At 42.2% G+C, this 16,032-nt stretch overlaps 2 protein-coding genes across 3 annotated transcripts; both read left to right on the plus strand.

The window, feature by feature from the left end:
• Positions 1–247: 247 nt before the first annotated feature.
• Mlf (myeloid leukemia factor) lies at positions 248–2,831 on the plus strand. Of its 2 annotated transcripts, XM_065487559.1 has the most exons (6): positions 249–421; positions 480–675; positions 733–997; positions 1,832–2,012; positions 2,077–2,136; positions 2,426–2,831. In XM_065487559.1, the coding sequence occupies exons 1-6, from the start codon at positions 372–374 to the stop codon at positions 2,511–2,513; spliced, it is 840 nt and encodes a 279-aa protein (XP_065343631.1). In that variant the 5' UTR covers positions 249–371; the 3' UTR covers positions 2,514–2,831. The 2 variants fall into 2 exon arrangements, with proteins under 2 accessions (XP_065343632.1, XP_065343631.1); XM_065487560.1 differs by lacking the exon at positions 2,077–2,136 and having other exon boundaries at positions 248–421.
• A 1,016-nt stretch (positions 2,832–3,847) lies between these two features.
• On the plus strand, positions 3,848–12,932 carry LOC135942683 (myosin heavy chain, fast skeletal muscle-like). Its single transcript, XM_065488943.1, has 7 exons — positions 3,848–3,900; positions 4,299–4,482; positions 6,562–6,868; positions 7,895–8,097; positions 10,115–10,337; positions 10,389–10,546; positions 12,698–12,932. Exons 1-7 carry the CDS (start codon positions 3,864–3,866, stop codon positions 12,906–12,908), a joined length of 1,323 nt encoding a protein of 440 aa, XP_065345015.1. The 5' UTR covers positions 3,848–3,863; the 3' UTR covers positions 12,909–12,932.
• Positions 12,933–16,032: the final 3,100 nt, after the last annotated feature.

Genomic DNA, 16,032 nt, shown 5'->3' on the forward strand with positions numbered 1-16,032 from the left:
TCCTCGCGGATGGGGAGAACTATTTTGGTAAGAGCTGCTAGGCGCTTTTAGGGGAGTAAGGAACGGAGATTAAAGTATTTTGATTTCATTGGGTATTTTTGGAACAATTCATCATAATGTAAGGGTTAAATATTATTTAAATTCAATATTACAAGATTTTTATGCCATTTTAAGCTCAAAACTTTGAAAAATTCAGTAAGTTCTTTAAAGAATTTTGACTCTGGTGCTCACTCCCCTGATTCCGTCCAAGGGAGAGAAAGGAGTGACGGCTGGCTGGAGACAACAAAACTCGTCCATTCCAAATTTGACGTGCCAGTTCGCGACGGAAAAGGGAAAAATACGGATAATTGAGCGTTATTCGAGGTGCTAGAATGTTCGGCGCGTTTCCGGGCGACGACCTGGAGGACGACCCGCTCATGGGGTGAGACGAATTCCGTTCCAGAAGCTTCTAGAAGCCTGAAATCGCTTCCTTTTCGCAGTTTCCACGCTCGGGCCATGAACCAGATGAGCGTGATGATGAATTCGGTGATGTCGGAGACGTTTGGCAACGTGATGGGCGGCATGGGCATGGGCATGGGCATGCCGATGGGGCTGCTGGCGCCCGGCATGATGCCGCTGATGCCCCGTCCCCGGGGCCTGGACCCCTTCATGGCGCCGCCGCCGCCCGCCGCCAACGTACCTGCCCCCTGACCCGCCTGAAAGCCTGACCTGATTTTTGTTTTGTCTCTGCAGGGCCTGTCGTTCAGCTCGTCGTCCGTCACGTCGATGACCATGGGCCCGGACGGCCGGCCGCAAGTGTACCGAGCGACGTCGACCACCAAAGCAGCGCCCGGCGGGGTCCGCGAGACCACCAGGACGGTGCAGGACTCCAAGTCGGGCGTCAAGAAGATGGCCGTCGGACACCACCTCGGTCCGAGAGCACACATCGTCGAAAAAAGCCAGGACACACGCACCGGACAGTTTGAGGAAAACGTCCAGCTGGTTAATCTCTCCGACGGTTGGTTTTTTTAATTTTAAACCAATTATTAGATTTATTTAAACCTCTGTGGTTATTTTTTAATTGTTTACTATTAGAGGCCTGCGTGAGATTACGAAATAGAGTGCTTTGAAGGAAAGAATGATCTAGAATTTGCTAGAAATTATTCAAAAAAAGGGCTAAAAACAAAAATATTATTTATTATTTTGTTATATTTCCTTTGGAATCCCTTTTAAATCGGCTAAATATATTAAAATCTAATTTATATCGATTAGAAACCGTTTAAACAGCCATTTTGGTCAATGTTAAACACAGGTCCTTTAATTATTCCTTTATTTCAAGTCTTAAAGAGGCATGATATTTTTTTTAATTTTGGAAACCTATTTTTCGCTCTTAAATCAAGTATCTCGTGAAATTAAAATTGATTTTGGCCGAAAATGTAAATAAGCAAAAAATATGGAGACTTTAAAGGATCAGACCATCTGAATATCTTCTCAAAATTTGAATTTTTGACGGTTTATATCTGAGAATTTCATTATTCTTTAATCGGATCAATAATTTTGATAAAAAAAATGGAAGAGGTCTGGTCCTTTAAAGGAAATGTATATTTTTCCCGCCATTTTTTTAAATATCCCCTTAAAATTCAATAATCTAGTTATTTAATAATGTCAATCACTTTTTATTTTTTTTTCGTAAATCCTTTAAGACAGCGCAAATTATTGGTAATACATTTTTTTAATTCAACAAAATTCCTCTCAAAATTGATCCTTTAAGGCTCAAAACCTCTCTAACCTGTTTCCCGCCGAAATTCAAAAGCCTCAGACGTCATTATTTAACCTGTGAATAAACTTTCAGACGAGACGGAAGAATTCAATCACGAGTGGGAGACGGCGACGCGGGGTTACGGGTCTCGTCGCAGCGCCGTCGGAGGGCAGCAGCAGCAGCAGCGGCGGATCGCGCACTACGGTGGCGTCACCATCGAGGACGTGACCGAAGACACAAACAGGCAGCAGCTGGCGCTTCCTCCGCCACCCAGGTAGCCATTTAAACATTTAAACAAACCGCCTTTTCTTTAAAATCGTTTGATTTTAATTTTCAAGCACTTCCTCTCAAAGAGTGAGACCTCCAAAGAGCCCTACCACTTCCCTACCTCGCACAAGGTTTGATTTTTACTTTTATTTCTTTATTATCGTTCGTTTAAAATTGTTTTTTCATCATCTGCGCATAAAAATGGCGGCTTGAAGCGTCTAAATGGCTTTATTTCGGTTTCCTGTGTGGTTTGAACCAAAATTTTTGGAAATATCCGTTAAGACACTTACGGCGGCCATATTTGCGCAGACTTTATCGATGACATCCCTATGAATTTAATTTAAAAAATAATTTTCTGCACCAAAATGAACCTTAACATTAAGTTTCCAAGATTTTTATTCAATTTTATCGATATTTCAGCCATGAGCGCGGAAAGAAACGCGACCACCACGGCTCGGGCGGATCTTCGCGGGCGGCGAAGCAGCACAGGAGCAAGCACGACTACTGAAGTTCACTGACGCTGGCGGGATTTGTTTGCGAGCGCGTGTTTTATCTTGAATTTAGTTTTTTTCCTTCCTCTCACTCGGGACCTACGGTTTACACGTTGCCTCGGATGAGAACAACACCAACCAAAAATGCTGTTATAATTTTACTTGAACCAAGCATATACATATAATTGCTGTGTACGTACGTGTATTCTTTTCATTCATACATTCTCAGTTGGCCAGACAGTGACCGACCGGCACACATTTTTAGTCTTAAGTTTTCCGACGCTGCGAAAAGCTATGTGAATAAATTCTTGTGAATTAATAAATATCGTCTAGAATTTGCGTCTTTTATTACTTTTAAACCCTGTTTTTTTTTGAAATTCTTAAAGGATCTGTTAAGTCCGCCATTTTGGAAATTTCGGAAACTCATTTGAGAGGTATTTTGAACATTATTATAACATTTTACATGACTTTAAGATGGAAATTGAAAATGGCTTCCCGTATTTTTATTAAAGACCGTCTTTAACGAATTTTTGGGCCCACCAATCGATTCCTGAGGGTCGAATTAGGTTCAGGTGATGTTTTTCCGGCCAAAAAGTGCAGCGCAACGTGCGAACTTTTTTTCCCGCCAAAACTATATGAATGCGAGAACTGCGCATGCGTCAGAGCTAGTTGGGGAAGGGAGACCGCCTGTACAAATGACTTTTTTCAGATCCAGCCAGCTCTGACGCATGCGCACTTCTCGCATTCGTATAGTTTTGGCGGGAAAAAAGTTCACACGTCGCGCTGGACTTTTTTAACTGAAAAAATTGCCACTTTACCTAATTCAACCCTCAGGAATCGATTGGTGGGCTCAGAAACTTCGTCAAAGACAGTCTTTAAACGTAAAAAGAAACAAATCCGCCATCTTGAATTATTTTAAAAATCATTTTGTCAGTTTGAAAATTATACTGTAATTTTAACATATCTCTCAAAGTCTCTAACGGAAGTCATTTTTTTAATATTCGACTGAAATTTTAAAAATGTATCTGTGTCCTTTAAGATCGACGGGCACTTTACCAGGTCCTTTAAGACTCTGCCGCATCCTTAGAGACGCATTCCTCCTTGCGACGTGGCCCTCATAATTTGTGACAGCTTGGCAGTTATTCGGAGCTGCTCTCGAATATCTCGAGACGAAATTACACATTCTGCTTCTTGCGACGAGTCCTCGACCCTCCCCATCTGCCTCCCTCCCTCCCGCCAGCGAGGGCTGCATTAAAGTTTAAGTGCATGAATGCAAGTGGTGTATCGATTTAATGGATGGTTGCCAGGCACTCGACACGCTTGTTTGAAGAAGAATTTTAGTAAACGAGAGAGAGAGAAAGAGAAACATGGAGGACGCCTGCACCTACCTCGCCGCCGACCACGGTAATTGCTTTTTTATTTTTTTTATTGGATCCAGAATGAGGAAGGCGCTTTGTTAGCAAAAAACTAGAGGGAATTTTCTGGACCCTAAAAAATAGACGCTCAGGCTCAGAGTTTGCGATTTTTTTATTAAAAAAAGGATGAAAATATTTTAAATTTTTAGATAGCGAAAATTTGCCTAATTTAATTAGGAATAAAATAAAAAATAGTGTTTTTGATTTTCCCTGCTTTTTTGCATCCCTAAAATTAAAATTATTCGCAAAATCTCCGATTAAACGCAGATTTTGTTCGATTTTTTCAGCTCAATTAAAAAAAATCAACATTGGATTTAATTTTATTTCGATCGAGAACGATTTTATTATATTATTTTTTATTATCATTAAATTTTTGTTTTCTTGAAGGCGTGGACCTGAGGCCGAAAGTGTCGACCAACGAGGACTTGCACGCTCAGGTGGGCGGCCACCTGCGCAACCTGGACGTTTGCTGCCGGAAATATTCATCGGCGCTGTACACCCCTTCCGACTGGCACCACGCCAACGCCACCCTCGCCGCTGCAACCACCAACGCTCAAAATTCCGCTCTCGTGTGAGTTAAATCGAATTTATAATTTAAATTAAATATCTTCTATTTTTCGCGTTTGAAAGAAAAAACCAGAATTGATGAGACGTGCGCGAGAGTTGCGGCACGAAATTTACGGTTGCGGCGTTATTGCCGGCCGGCCGGCGCGCTATCTCTAAAAAAAGAGGAAGAAGAGTTATGTTCATGAAACGCGCGGCGAGAAAGAGTTATTGGCCTTTTGGCGCGCGTGGAAATGTGTTATGTTTCTCGCTTTCAATTTGCGCGTAACGCAGATTTAGGGCAGAGGAAGAGCATTTAATAGCTAGCTGCAAAACAAAAATGGGACGATGCAAATTATTGCGGGCGTGCGGAGGCTCGTTTCAAATTAGCGTGGCGGCCAGACGCCACGCACGCACGGCTAAAAGGGTTAAACGGCCGTCTTTATGCGCCCTAAACTCACGCTAATAACGCAGCCTCATCCCGCCGCCGTTAAAGATGAAGCTCGACGCTAATAATCCCTTCACGCAACGCCAAAAAAACGGATTACTTTCCTCAATAAAATTTTGTCCTCGTATTAACAAGATAAATTAAAATTATTGTTTTAAATTATTATTTAAAAAACACAGGATGTATAATCGCCTCTGAAATTGGTGAAAAAGGATTAAAAAAAAACATTCTCGGAGCGGATCTCAGGTCGCGGTACCCTGAAAAAGGTCGTTTGAGTACCGCAGGTCAAATTCCTATCCAAGACCTGTCCGATGAGGGGTCGTGTTCGTTGATCGGACAAACGGTTGAATTTTAATAAAAATAAATAATACCATTTTTATGAAAATTTCGACTTTTCTGAAAAAATGTCTGAAAAAAATTCGTAAAAATTCGAAAAATGGTCATATTATAAAAAACCGCATATGGGCGCACTCTCCTTAAGAAGGGGCATCGACTGGTACTTGAATTATCACCGTCCGGCCCATAGGGTCCCGCCTGGGCCCCAAAAACAAAAGTTAGAAATGTCACAAACCGCGATTTTTGGACTTTAAAAATTAATACCTCAGCTGCTATGGTACGTACAGTAAAAAACTAAAGTTTATCAGACTATCCGTAAAATTCTACGTCTCTTCAGCCCATTTGCCGCCCCCACCCGCCTCCGCCGCCGCCCCCAAAATCTGCTCTATTTTTAGTTTTATTATTATTTTTTTTTAAATTTGTCTATAAACTGGATTCAGTTTCCGACTTGAAAATTGGCCTCTCCGCAACGAAACGCGTCGATTGTTCGTCTTTTTATTCGCGAGTCTGGCGTTTATGACGGGAAAGATGAGCTGCTGAAATCGGTTCTGTGTGCCTCTCGAATTTAGAACGAGAATGTTTGGCTCTCGAGAAGCTTTTCGATCGATCAATTGGAAGCATCATCTCTGATGTTGGCTATTATTAGAGGGGCTTAAAACTTGGGAAGCGGCGGACGCGAAAGCAGTTTGCAATGTGTTTTCGTCCCTCCCCCGCGGTCTCTCCCGGCGCAAAGTGAGCGAGATAATATTCCATCTCCCGGCCGGCCGGCAGCGGAGGCGGACAGGCCCTAATCCGTTTGCCAAGATTTGCGGTCTGACACTGCGTGTGAAATACACCTTCCACAATATCCACTCACGCTCAGAGACCAAAATAACACAAGGAAATCTGAATTAACACGACAGAAACATGTTCTCGATATAAAATTTGGGAATTCTAGAACAATAAATTAATTTAAACTAATTTTTAGATTTAAAAAGGCCCTGGAAATATCCGCAAAATCCTATTTTTTACCATGCATTTAAATAATAATCTTTAAAATATGAATCACATGCCATAGACCCTGAAAAATCCTTTAAAGTTACCCTGAAAATATCATTCGCAACCTTTAAAATATCAAAAAATATAGAAAAAAGCTGAAAATATACAAAAAGGTACATTGACCCTGAAAAAAGGTACCCTTACCCCTTACCCTGAAAAAGGTATCATTTTAAGAGATAACCATATCAAGACAACATAATATTTTACCCTGTTAAAAATCAGAAAATTATTCTTACCTTACCCTGAAACGACCTGACAAAGGTTAACCCTATTTTCCTCATTCAGGGTGGACAAGGAGTCACGGCAGTGTATGCGTGAGTGCGCATGCGCGAGCGACAACCGTCAGAAGCAGAGCACGCGTTCGCTGAAGGAGCGCGCGCAGCTGGTGCGCAGCGTGCAGAGTGACCTGGCCAAGGTGAGCTGGGTGTGCCGCGAGGAGGAGGAGCAGCTGGAAGGGCAGCGGCAGCGCGCGCTCAGGTCGCTCGCCGCCCTGACGCGGCCCACGCTCGTCAACGCCGAGTGCCTAGAGCGCCGACGCAACAGACTCGAACGTGACCTCGTCGCTGATGACCTCCACCACCAGCTAAATCAGGTTAAACATAGACAATGACCTGAAAAAGGTGATGTGACCTTTTGGAGGAATTATTTGAGAAAAAAAGGAAATTTGTGGTCGTTAAAGACATATTTAAGAGGAAATAGGTCTTTAATATTGACTCAGGGTTCCATACCCTGGTTTCAGGGTAATTAAAACAAACGGCAGAAGTGATCGACATTATTTATTTTGGTTCTAATGAGATATACAAAAATATAATGTGCTATTTCAGCAATTTTGATTCTTTTGATATTCAGGTACGACCTGAACTGAGCTTTGTGACCTGATCTCAGGGTAATGCTTGTTTAGGTGGAATTGGTTTTGGATGAAACGTTTTTGGGTTGACTTTAAGTGATAATAAATTTGTTTTATACCTTGTAAAAGATCGAATTACCCTGAATCAGGTAAAAAGGGTCATTACCCTGATATCAGGGTTGGCAAGAGCAAATTTTTCTCATTCCCAATTTTATAAAATACATGGAGACATAAGATTCCATCCAAATTAATTACCCTGATGTCAGGGTAAAAATTTTTAAGGTTTTTTATTTTTTTCCGAATTTCCACCGTGTATTTTTTATGCCCTCTTGGTGTGATTTATTCTTGGCTCTAAATTTGAAACGAGCCTAAAACAATATTACGCGCCGCGGACCAAAATAAATTCCTCTCTTTATGATCAATTTTATCCGGCGGGACAAAGGGGATTATTTTCGGCGCAACCAACCAAAATATGTATTTTATTGCCACTTAACTGCGTCGTTGGAAAAGCGCTTTTGTTTCGAGAGAGCTCTTCAGGGCCGATCATTTCCGAGAAAGGCTTCCTTTACACGCGGGAAACAAGCAAAAAATGAAGTAGACGGGCGTTTTTTATTAAAAGAAAAAGTTATATACTGCTCGCACTTGCCGGCTTCGCCGCCTGCTTTTGATCGCGAAATATACGCGTGATCGAAAAGGAAGCTTTTCAAAAGCAATAAAATTGACCGGCAGTCTCGCAAAACAACTTGTTTACGATATTTTTCATTTAATTAGGAGACGGAGGCGATCGAGGAGGCACGGAGGCGTATTTCAGACGCGGCCTCCGAGGCGGCCACGCGGCTGGCCGGCCTGCGGAAGGCCAGGGAGCAGGTGGAGCGCGACTGGGCGGCCAAGGAGAGGGCGGCCACCCTCGAGACGCAGTGCATCGGCCTCAAAATCGGCCGCCTCTGCCCGGCGGCCACCCATCCACCCTTTCAGTGAGTGAAGTTTCTCCATTGGAATTTAATTGTTGGCACTATGCCGCGGGGAATAAAGGAAGAATTTACTGCCAACAAATATCGGCAAAGAAGAAAAATGGCTTGGACGCGAGGAGGAAAAACGATCCTCTGCTGTGGTGGGCAGAGAACATATTACATTATTTTTTCCCCCGGTTTGTGTCACGTGTTGCGGCAAATTTATCGGATTGTCCGGCGGCCAAGGCGCACCGAGCTATTTCCTCTCCCACGCCGCAGACGCCAGATGCGTATTTTGCGCGTTTATCGCAATCGCGGTTGCGTCGCGCGCGTCAAAGAAAGCTTTGAATGGAGTAACGAGCCGGAAAATTGCAATTACGCGGGCGCGTCAAAGGGACTGCTTTCCGTTTTTGTCTGTCCCGCACGACAAAATCAACATGACTGACTGTGTACGTTTGAATATTCCACGGGAATGAGTCTTTCGTGAATAAACCAATCACTCTCTGCCACATTCACTTTATGTCCGTTTTTCAATTGAAAAGCAGAAATTCATTCGTTTGATCGTGATTTAGGGGAATTATTTTTAATTAAAACTGCGCCAGTTGCCAATCCTGGTGGATCTAGGTGTAATCCAGGTCGATTTATTAAATCCCGGTGCATCTAGGTGGATTCCTGGTGGAATTTTCGGAATCCCGGTGGATTCAATGTTATTTCTACCAATGCCGTGGTGGATTGTCACCTGGGGCAAAGGGTACATTTTTAATTCATGCAGTTTCCACATAAATCCAAATTTTTAATTCAAAAATATTAATAATTTAAATCTTGTGCGTTCCGAATAAATTGTTTAGAATTAATTCAGAAAACACCTTTTAATTTTCTTCTCAAGCATCTCTCCGCTAAGCGCTAAGTAAGTAAGGGAGCAATTAGCTAATTGATCGTGCGCGTCGCCTGTTTTAATGCGCATCGATCTTTGCGAGTGCTTTTAATCCTGGCGAAAGGTTTAGCAGCTCATTAGCATTCCCTTTTCACCGGGCACAAAGACACGAGAGACCACGCAGCAGCAGCAGCAGCAGCAGCTAGCCCGGCCAGAAGACAAACAATTAAGTCGAATTTGCTGCTCCACCGCTTGCCACCCCAAGCTGCTCTCCACGTCGTAGCAACTCGTGTGAGCAAAAGTTTGACAAGCTGCGCGCAGATTGCACTTGGTCCCCGCACGAGCTGCGGCCGCTCCACGCCGACAAAACCACACTAACACAAATTTGCTCTCGTATTTAATATGAAAGTGCTAAAATCCTGAGAATATTTTAATTCTCAATTTTAAAAACCTGAAGATTGTCACTCTCTTTGAATAAAAATAAATTCCAAATAAAGAGAACCCGAAAATTGATATTTTTGTTTCCGTTAACCTTGAAGCAACGTTGATCATCAACAATCTTGACGGTCAAGTGTATAAAAAAAAACCACGAAATAAATAAACGTATATCGAACTACTTGAGACAATTTATGCAGGGTTTATTTCATCAAAATTTGACTGTCGACGTTGATTAAACGTTGTTTGGTTAAATTTATTAGATTAAACACACTTTAAAATAGGAATTTACTGTGGAATTGAATTATTTTCTCTATTTTTCTGCCAAACAAAACGTCGTTGAAGCCCCGACAAAATAAAATAATAAATCGCACTATATTTAGAAATCGAGGGCGCGTGATTTCCTCTTCCAACAGACGCGAATTTCCCTCTTTTTGTCTCGGTAATGAATCATTCTCTCGACAGTAATCATTATTTACAGTTGATTGACGAAAAGCCGATTATCGAATCGATGAAAGTCCGCCGGCGGCTATTTTGGAGCCTCATTAAGCTTTTGTAATGCGAGAAGCGGCTGCTCGCGCGTCGCTCTCTCCAATGCAAATTACTTTTATTGTTCCGAATCGAAGCCACCGCTGCGCATTGATTTCCGACCCAATTGCCCGTTGACGCTCGGCGATCTCGTTTCCGTTTTGTTCGTTGTTCCACATTCCCGATTTTATTTAATTTTTGCAGGCAGGTCGAGGTGGAGTCGTGGTCGGCGGCGAGCGAGGACACGATTGGCGAGGCGGAGAGCCAGGTGGCGGCCTCGATCGAATTGCGAAGCCGCATCGACGAGGCGCTGACTTCAGCGGCGCGGCGGCTCCGCACGCAGGCCGACGCCGTCGACGACGCGCTCGAACGTCGCGTCGCTCAGGTCGAGCACAGCCGCGTCGCCCTTGAAAACCAAATCGACCAGGTCAGATTTTACAATTTATTTTGAATAAAAATTTATTTGTTTGTCGATCAGGTTGTGCGGGGCGTGGTGGAGATGGAGCGTCTGCAAACCGACCTTCGGAGGGCCGGCTTCAACAACGGACTGCCGCTCAGGGTTGCCCAGCAGCGCCTGCAAACCCGCAAGGCCAGGCCCCAGCCCGCGGAGAACTGCACTGATCTGCCGCAATCAGGGTATTTAATCCCTCCCCTCCACACTGTTTCAACCTGCTTCTACACCCCTCCACTCTGTTTCGAAATATCTAATTGTAATGTCGATATGTGGCATATTTTTTGGCACTTCCAACACCCTTGTTCAAAAATTTCCTCACGTCCCTTGAGTCCCTTCCCCTCCTATCCCTGAGAGTGTTCAATTTTTACTTTCCTAAATTGCTTTAACACTGCCTGAAAGACAATTGGATTGATTAATAAACCTCCAGTCATCTCCTTTCTCCTACTCAAACATTTACCTTGAGGTCCCTCCCCTTCCCTGGATAAAGTATTTTTAAAAATCTGTGTCAATTTTGAATGAAGATGAACTGGAAGGAAAGCCGTTTACTTTTTTCACTTTTTTTAAATCGCTATGCATTTTGAACCATCGCTTTGACCCTGATTAAAAAATTCCCAGAGACAACTTCCCCTACAGTGACTTTCAAATTTTAATTTCTACAAGTCACAGAGTTACACAACGATTACAATTATTGCTCTGTTAAAATTACACGATACAATTTGTTTAAATGAAAATAGGAATTACACCTTCAGTTGCCTCCCCTATCTTCCTCGCCATTACCCTAAATTCCCTCCTTTTTCTCTTGGGACAGGTCTTTTAAAAAACTGTTTTAAACTAAACTTTTTAAATTGAGATTTAAATCCTCGTATATTGCACTTTTTCTAAGACGTTTTTAAACAATTACCTGAGTTTACCTCTCCTCTTTTGTTTTTCTAATATGAAATTACTGCGTTTCTTACACTTATAAATTTTACAGTAAAAGCACACAAAATCAGGAATGAATTAAATCTTTAGTTATCTCCCCTCTCATCCCTGTCATTGCCCTCTCGGTTCCCTCCCCTTAAAATTTATTTAAATTTCATCTCTACCTAAAGATGAATGGGAAATAAAAAGAAGACCCTTATATGCCTCATTCTCTTTTTCATCTTTAATTCCTGCTGTTCATTTAATTAAGGCAAAAAAGGTCGATTTCTTTCAAAGGGCATGCCGGCGAAAGGATAATTAAATTGGTTCCGGCGCGTTATAATGAAAAAAGGATTAGACGGGATAATCGGAAGCAAAGTTGTTGCATTTGTCGGCGCGTGTGGAAAGCGTGCGACTCCAATTAGCGACTTTTAATGAGAGCCGACGCTCTTTTATTTGGCGCCTGCTCTCTCTCTTTCTCCGCTTTTCGCCGGAAAATCGGTTAAAAATGAATATCAAAAGGGGCGAGCGCGCGTAAGGAAATAAAATCGCGCTCCTGCGAGAAGCAGAGCAGCAGAGAGAGAGATTCGTGTAATCTATTTGCATTTGTCGCGCTAATTAAAAAAGGGCGCGAGAAACTTTGTGCTCCCCCGCGGCGGCACGGCGCACGACTCGCTCCCAACTTTTCGGTCCAACTCAATTAAAATCCGAAAATCCAAAGTCGTCTCTCGAATCCCTGCTCATTAAATTAGAACACTCCGAGAAAGAGAGAGCAGAGCTTTGAAATTTTATTAAGCATGGCTTCGCTTCGGAATTTATTTCTGTCACATTTTAGGATGAAATGTGGTGACCCTGACAGGCTGAATTTGTATTTTGCAGAGAGCACAGACGCGACACATGTTATTGGCAAAGTCATTTGTGTTTTGCTTTGTTTGTCGGGGCGCACATTCATTAATCGCGGGAGCTGCCGTGCGGCCAGAGAGCGGCGGCAAAATCGATCTCGAACAAACACTCACGTATATACGAGGCAAAAACAAACAGTGTCACAGAGAGCGATATAATTGTAAAATCCATTCAGAACTCGGAGGAGCAGGAGCAGGGACACAGATTTCGAGGATAAGGCGCTTCCATGCAGGAACTCGATTCGCCGTTTCGTCGGAAATGGGCCGGTAACACGTTCGCGTCAACTAAATTTGCCGTTTGCCTGTCAGGAAGTGCGTTTCAGACTGGAAATTGCTGGTTTTCTCTTTAAAACTAAATAAAAAAAAATCCAAAACCACACTTGGCCCCCTCTCCAAAGTTGGAGTCTAACCCTAGCTCTCTAGCAGCGTCTCTAGTGGCCATTATTTGCACCAAAAGACCTTATCTCCGAGCATAAATAATCTAAAACAACTTTTTAAATGATCAGGTCGCTCCATCTTCCCCTATTTCAGGTTGCTTGCGGAGGTGGCAGGTTCAGAGGGGGCAGCACAGCAGCTGGAGGCGGCGGAGGTGGCTGCGGAGGCGCGACTGGCCGAGCTGTTGCGCGTGCGGGGCCATTTGGAGAGCGAGGTGCGCGTGCGCAGACGCTCTCTGCAGGTGGAGCGGCGGCAGGTCGCCCCCCTCCGCGCCCAATTCCCCTCCACTCTCGACATCAGTGGCTGAATATCAACTCAACAGCGGGAAATACTGAATGTAGTGGTTTTTTAGGATTTTTAGGAAATAAAATCAATATCATTACAAATTTTAACTCAAATTATTTTTTACCTGACAACCTTCCCCTCATTTTTTAAAGATATTTTGATTCCCCAATATATATTTCTGTATTTTATTTTACATTTTACACATAACATTTAATACAGCTTTTTAATTTTTGAAGTCCAAAGTACAGATTTGTGACATTTCAAACTTTTGTTTTCGGGGCCCAAACGGGGCCCTTTGGGCCGGATGGCAATGATTAAAGCATCAATCGATGCCCCTTGGTAAGGAGCATCCATCTGTGTTCAGTTTTTGAAAATCGGACCATTTTTCGAATTTTAAAGAATTTTTTTCTAGGAATTTTTTCGAAAAAGTTGAAATTTTTAATAAAATGGTTTTATTTTTATTAAAATTCGGTCGTTTATCCGATTTTTGACCACGAACCCTCATAGGACAGATCTTGGACGGGGCTTTGATTAAGCGTACCTTACTGACCTTTTTCAGGGTACCCCGACCTGAGATCCGCCCCCAAGCCGGTTTTTTTATGCTTTTTCAGTACTTTTGAGCACATTTTGCTATACTCTGGTGTGCTATTTCATCTTTTCCTGTCTTAAACCTTCCTCAGGTCACGCGACCTAAGGTTTGGTCGGCTCCAAGGGACGCAAAGCCACTTGTTTTATGTTTTCATAAATTTTCCAATGCTCAAGAAAATATCGCAATACATTTTTCCGCTCAATAGACGCCCAGCTGCGATATGAAAAGCTATTTATCCGAGTTGAGCGTTGCAGGGTTGCTTCTGAAGTCGATATATATAGAAATTGTGAATTGTGCTTTTTGCCGCCGCTTTGAGAAAGCAGTTTATTGTCGGGTTTCCGTCCGGCGGTGCAATCAGGCGTCGACAATAGCTGCATTCGCCTCCAGCTGCAAAAACTTTGCCGCTCGCAAAATTTATTTGACTCGCTTTGCTGTGTGACGCCTCGATTGAAAAGAAGAAAATGTTATTGAACCCGGGCAAACAACAAACTTTATATGAACGGTTGCCACGCAGATATTCTCGAGATATTTATTATTTATTAGTTTAAATAAAAGTAGTAACTAATTTTTATTGATTTAACTCGTGGAGGGTGGAAAGTGGCAACCCTAGCGCCTCTTTGGTGGCCGTTGGGCAAATTGGAGCCGACCCAATTACCGAATTACTCCAGAATTTCTTTCCGCGCCGACGAACACGCTCCGATAATTGACCGAACGAACGAACGTCGATATTTTTTTATTGTCCGCTCTGCCGCACCGATGGAAATAAGAGGCAATAAAGGGTTTTTCCTTTTATTTAATCACCAATGAATATTTGCATTTAAATAAAGATTCGGGACTAATTGTGGATGCCTGTCTTGTCTTCCTCCGGATTATCGTGCTCTCACAAAAAGAGAAGAGAAGAGAAATGAGCAAATTGGAATATGAAAATGCGCCACTCGAGTGATTTTCCATTTTCCATCAGGCCGCTGTGTGTGTGTGTGCCCATTCTGCAAAGTGCGCGCCGTTTCAAAGGCGAAAGAGATATAGCGACTCTCTGCTTTCCCCCTTTTTTTCATCTTTTTCACTGACTGACTGACTGACTCGCGGAGCAGAGCAGAGCAGAGAGAAAGAGACAGGTTTGACCCGATTGGCTCGGCTCAGCGCACCAAAGAGAGAATATAATACGAACAAAAATATAAAAGCGAGCTGCTGTCACAATTAAAAGGCGGAGAGGATTTCGGTGAACTGGCAAGAATGGAAAAATAATGCTTCACTTGCGTTTCGAACAGACTTTCTCGGAATACTTATTTATGGATGAGGAAAATACTTGGTTTTTAATTAAAAAAAAGATGAAAGAGATAATTAAAAATGAGAGAGGACCCTCAAAATCCCCTTGAAATTTGAGTTTAATTTTTTTATCTTCTTTTTTAATAAAATTAAAACCTCGGATTTTGATGGAATTTCTTTTTGACCGAAAAAAATTATAAAATTCCGACTTTGAAACTTTTTTTAAATATCGATTTTCACTCGACGCGCAGGTATGGCGTCTGGTAGAGTGCGGAGAATGAATACTTTTGTTGTTATTTCTTTAGATTAGCCCGGTAATTGACGAACCGACCGCTGGATGGCACATCAGGCTAATGGAAATGTAACAAAATATGCGGGAATGAAATTATTAGGTCGACACGCCTCTTTTTCGACGCTCCTGATTTGCCGCTGGACTGTCTCCTTAAATTTCAACGCCATTTTAAATTCTGAACGGCGGGAAAACCAACACAGATCGCAACCTGGCCCCCGGTGGGAATTACGACTGCGCAGAAGGTTTTAATTCGGGTCACGCATGCGCAGTGATGAGTTTTAGCCTTCCTGTAATATTAAGAAGCGATTTGAACATACTGCGCATGCTTAAGATGCGCACAAGATTACTGCGCAGCTTCAACATAGGTCGCAATGTATATTCTTTTTTTAATTAAATTATAACTTTAATTAGAGTAAAAATAAATTGATAAATAAGGCGTCCAAAATGATCTACATTAAACGGCCAACAACTTTGGCACGGGGAAAAACTTCCTAGGTCAAAGTTTAAGGTCACTAAAATTTGACCTTAGATTTTAAAAAATATCTGCATATTGAAGGAAATGCAAATTTTAATTTTTGAGATAGCCAAAATGTGCCTTAGTTAATAAGAAATAAAAATATAGAAAAATGGTGCCAATATTTTCCCAAATTTTTGAGAAATTCGAGTTTGAATTTTAAAAAGCGTGTTGTTTCACCCCAATTAAGAATATAAAATTGAAATTTCACTATTTTCACGCTTTTCTCGGTCATAATTAAATTCATTTTGAATAATTATGAGTTTTTGAGGGCATTTTGAATTCAACGCTCAAATCCCAGGGGGTGGTTTTTTCTTGAAAAATTAAATTACGCTCAATTTTCCCGTAATCCACTCGCGAAAAAATCAAATGTGATGTTAATTTTACGTTAAACCTCTCTCCTCTCTCTGAAGGGTTTTTCATTTCCAACTCGTGCTAATTGCAATTGAAACAACCTACATTCCCATTTCTATTTAAAACTCATC

Source organism: Cloeon dipterum, chromosome 4, assembly GCF_949628265.1.
Source record: "Cloeon dipterum chromosome 4, ieCloDipt1.1, whole genome shotgun sequence".
NCBI lineage: Eukaryota > Metazoa > Arthropoda > Insecta > Ephemeroptera > Baetidae > Cloeon > Cloeon dipterum.

Coding starts and splice junctions, on each gene's coding strand:
- Mlf (XM_065487559.1), top strand. CDS start 372: ATGTTCGGCGCGTTTCCGGGCGACGACCTGGAGGACGACCCGCTCATG. Junction 998..1,831: donor GCTGGTTAATCTCTCCGACG/GTTGGTTTTTTT, acceptor ATAAACTTTCAG/ACGAGACGGAAGAATTCAAT. Junction 2,013..2,076: donor GCGCTTCCTCCGCCACCCAG/GTAGCCATTTAA, acceptor TTAATTTTCAAG/CACTTCCTCTCAAAGAGTGA.
- LOC135942683 (XM_065488943.1), top strand. CDS start 3,864: ATGGAGGACGCCTGCACCTACCTCGCCGCCGACCACG. Junction 4,483..6,561: donor GCTCAAAATTCCGCTCTCGT/GTGAGTTAAATC, acceptor TTCCTCATTCAG/GGTGGACAAGGAGTCACGGC. Junction 10,547..12,697: donor ACTGATCTGCCGCAATCAGG/GTATTTAATCCC, acceptor CCCCTATTTCAG/GTTGCTTGCGGAGGTGGCAG.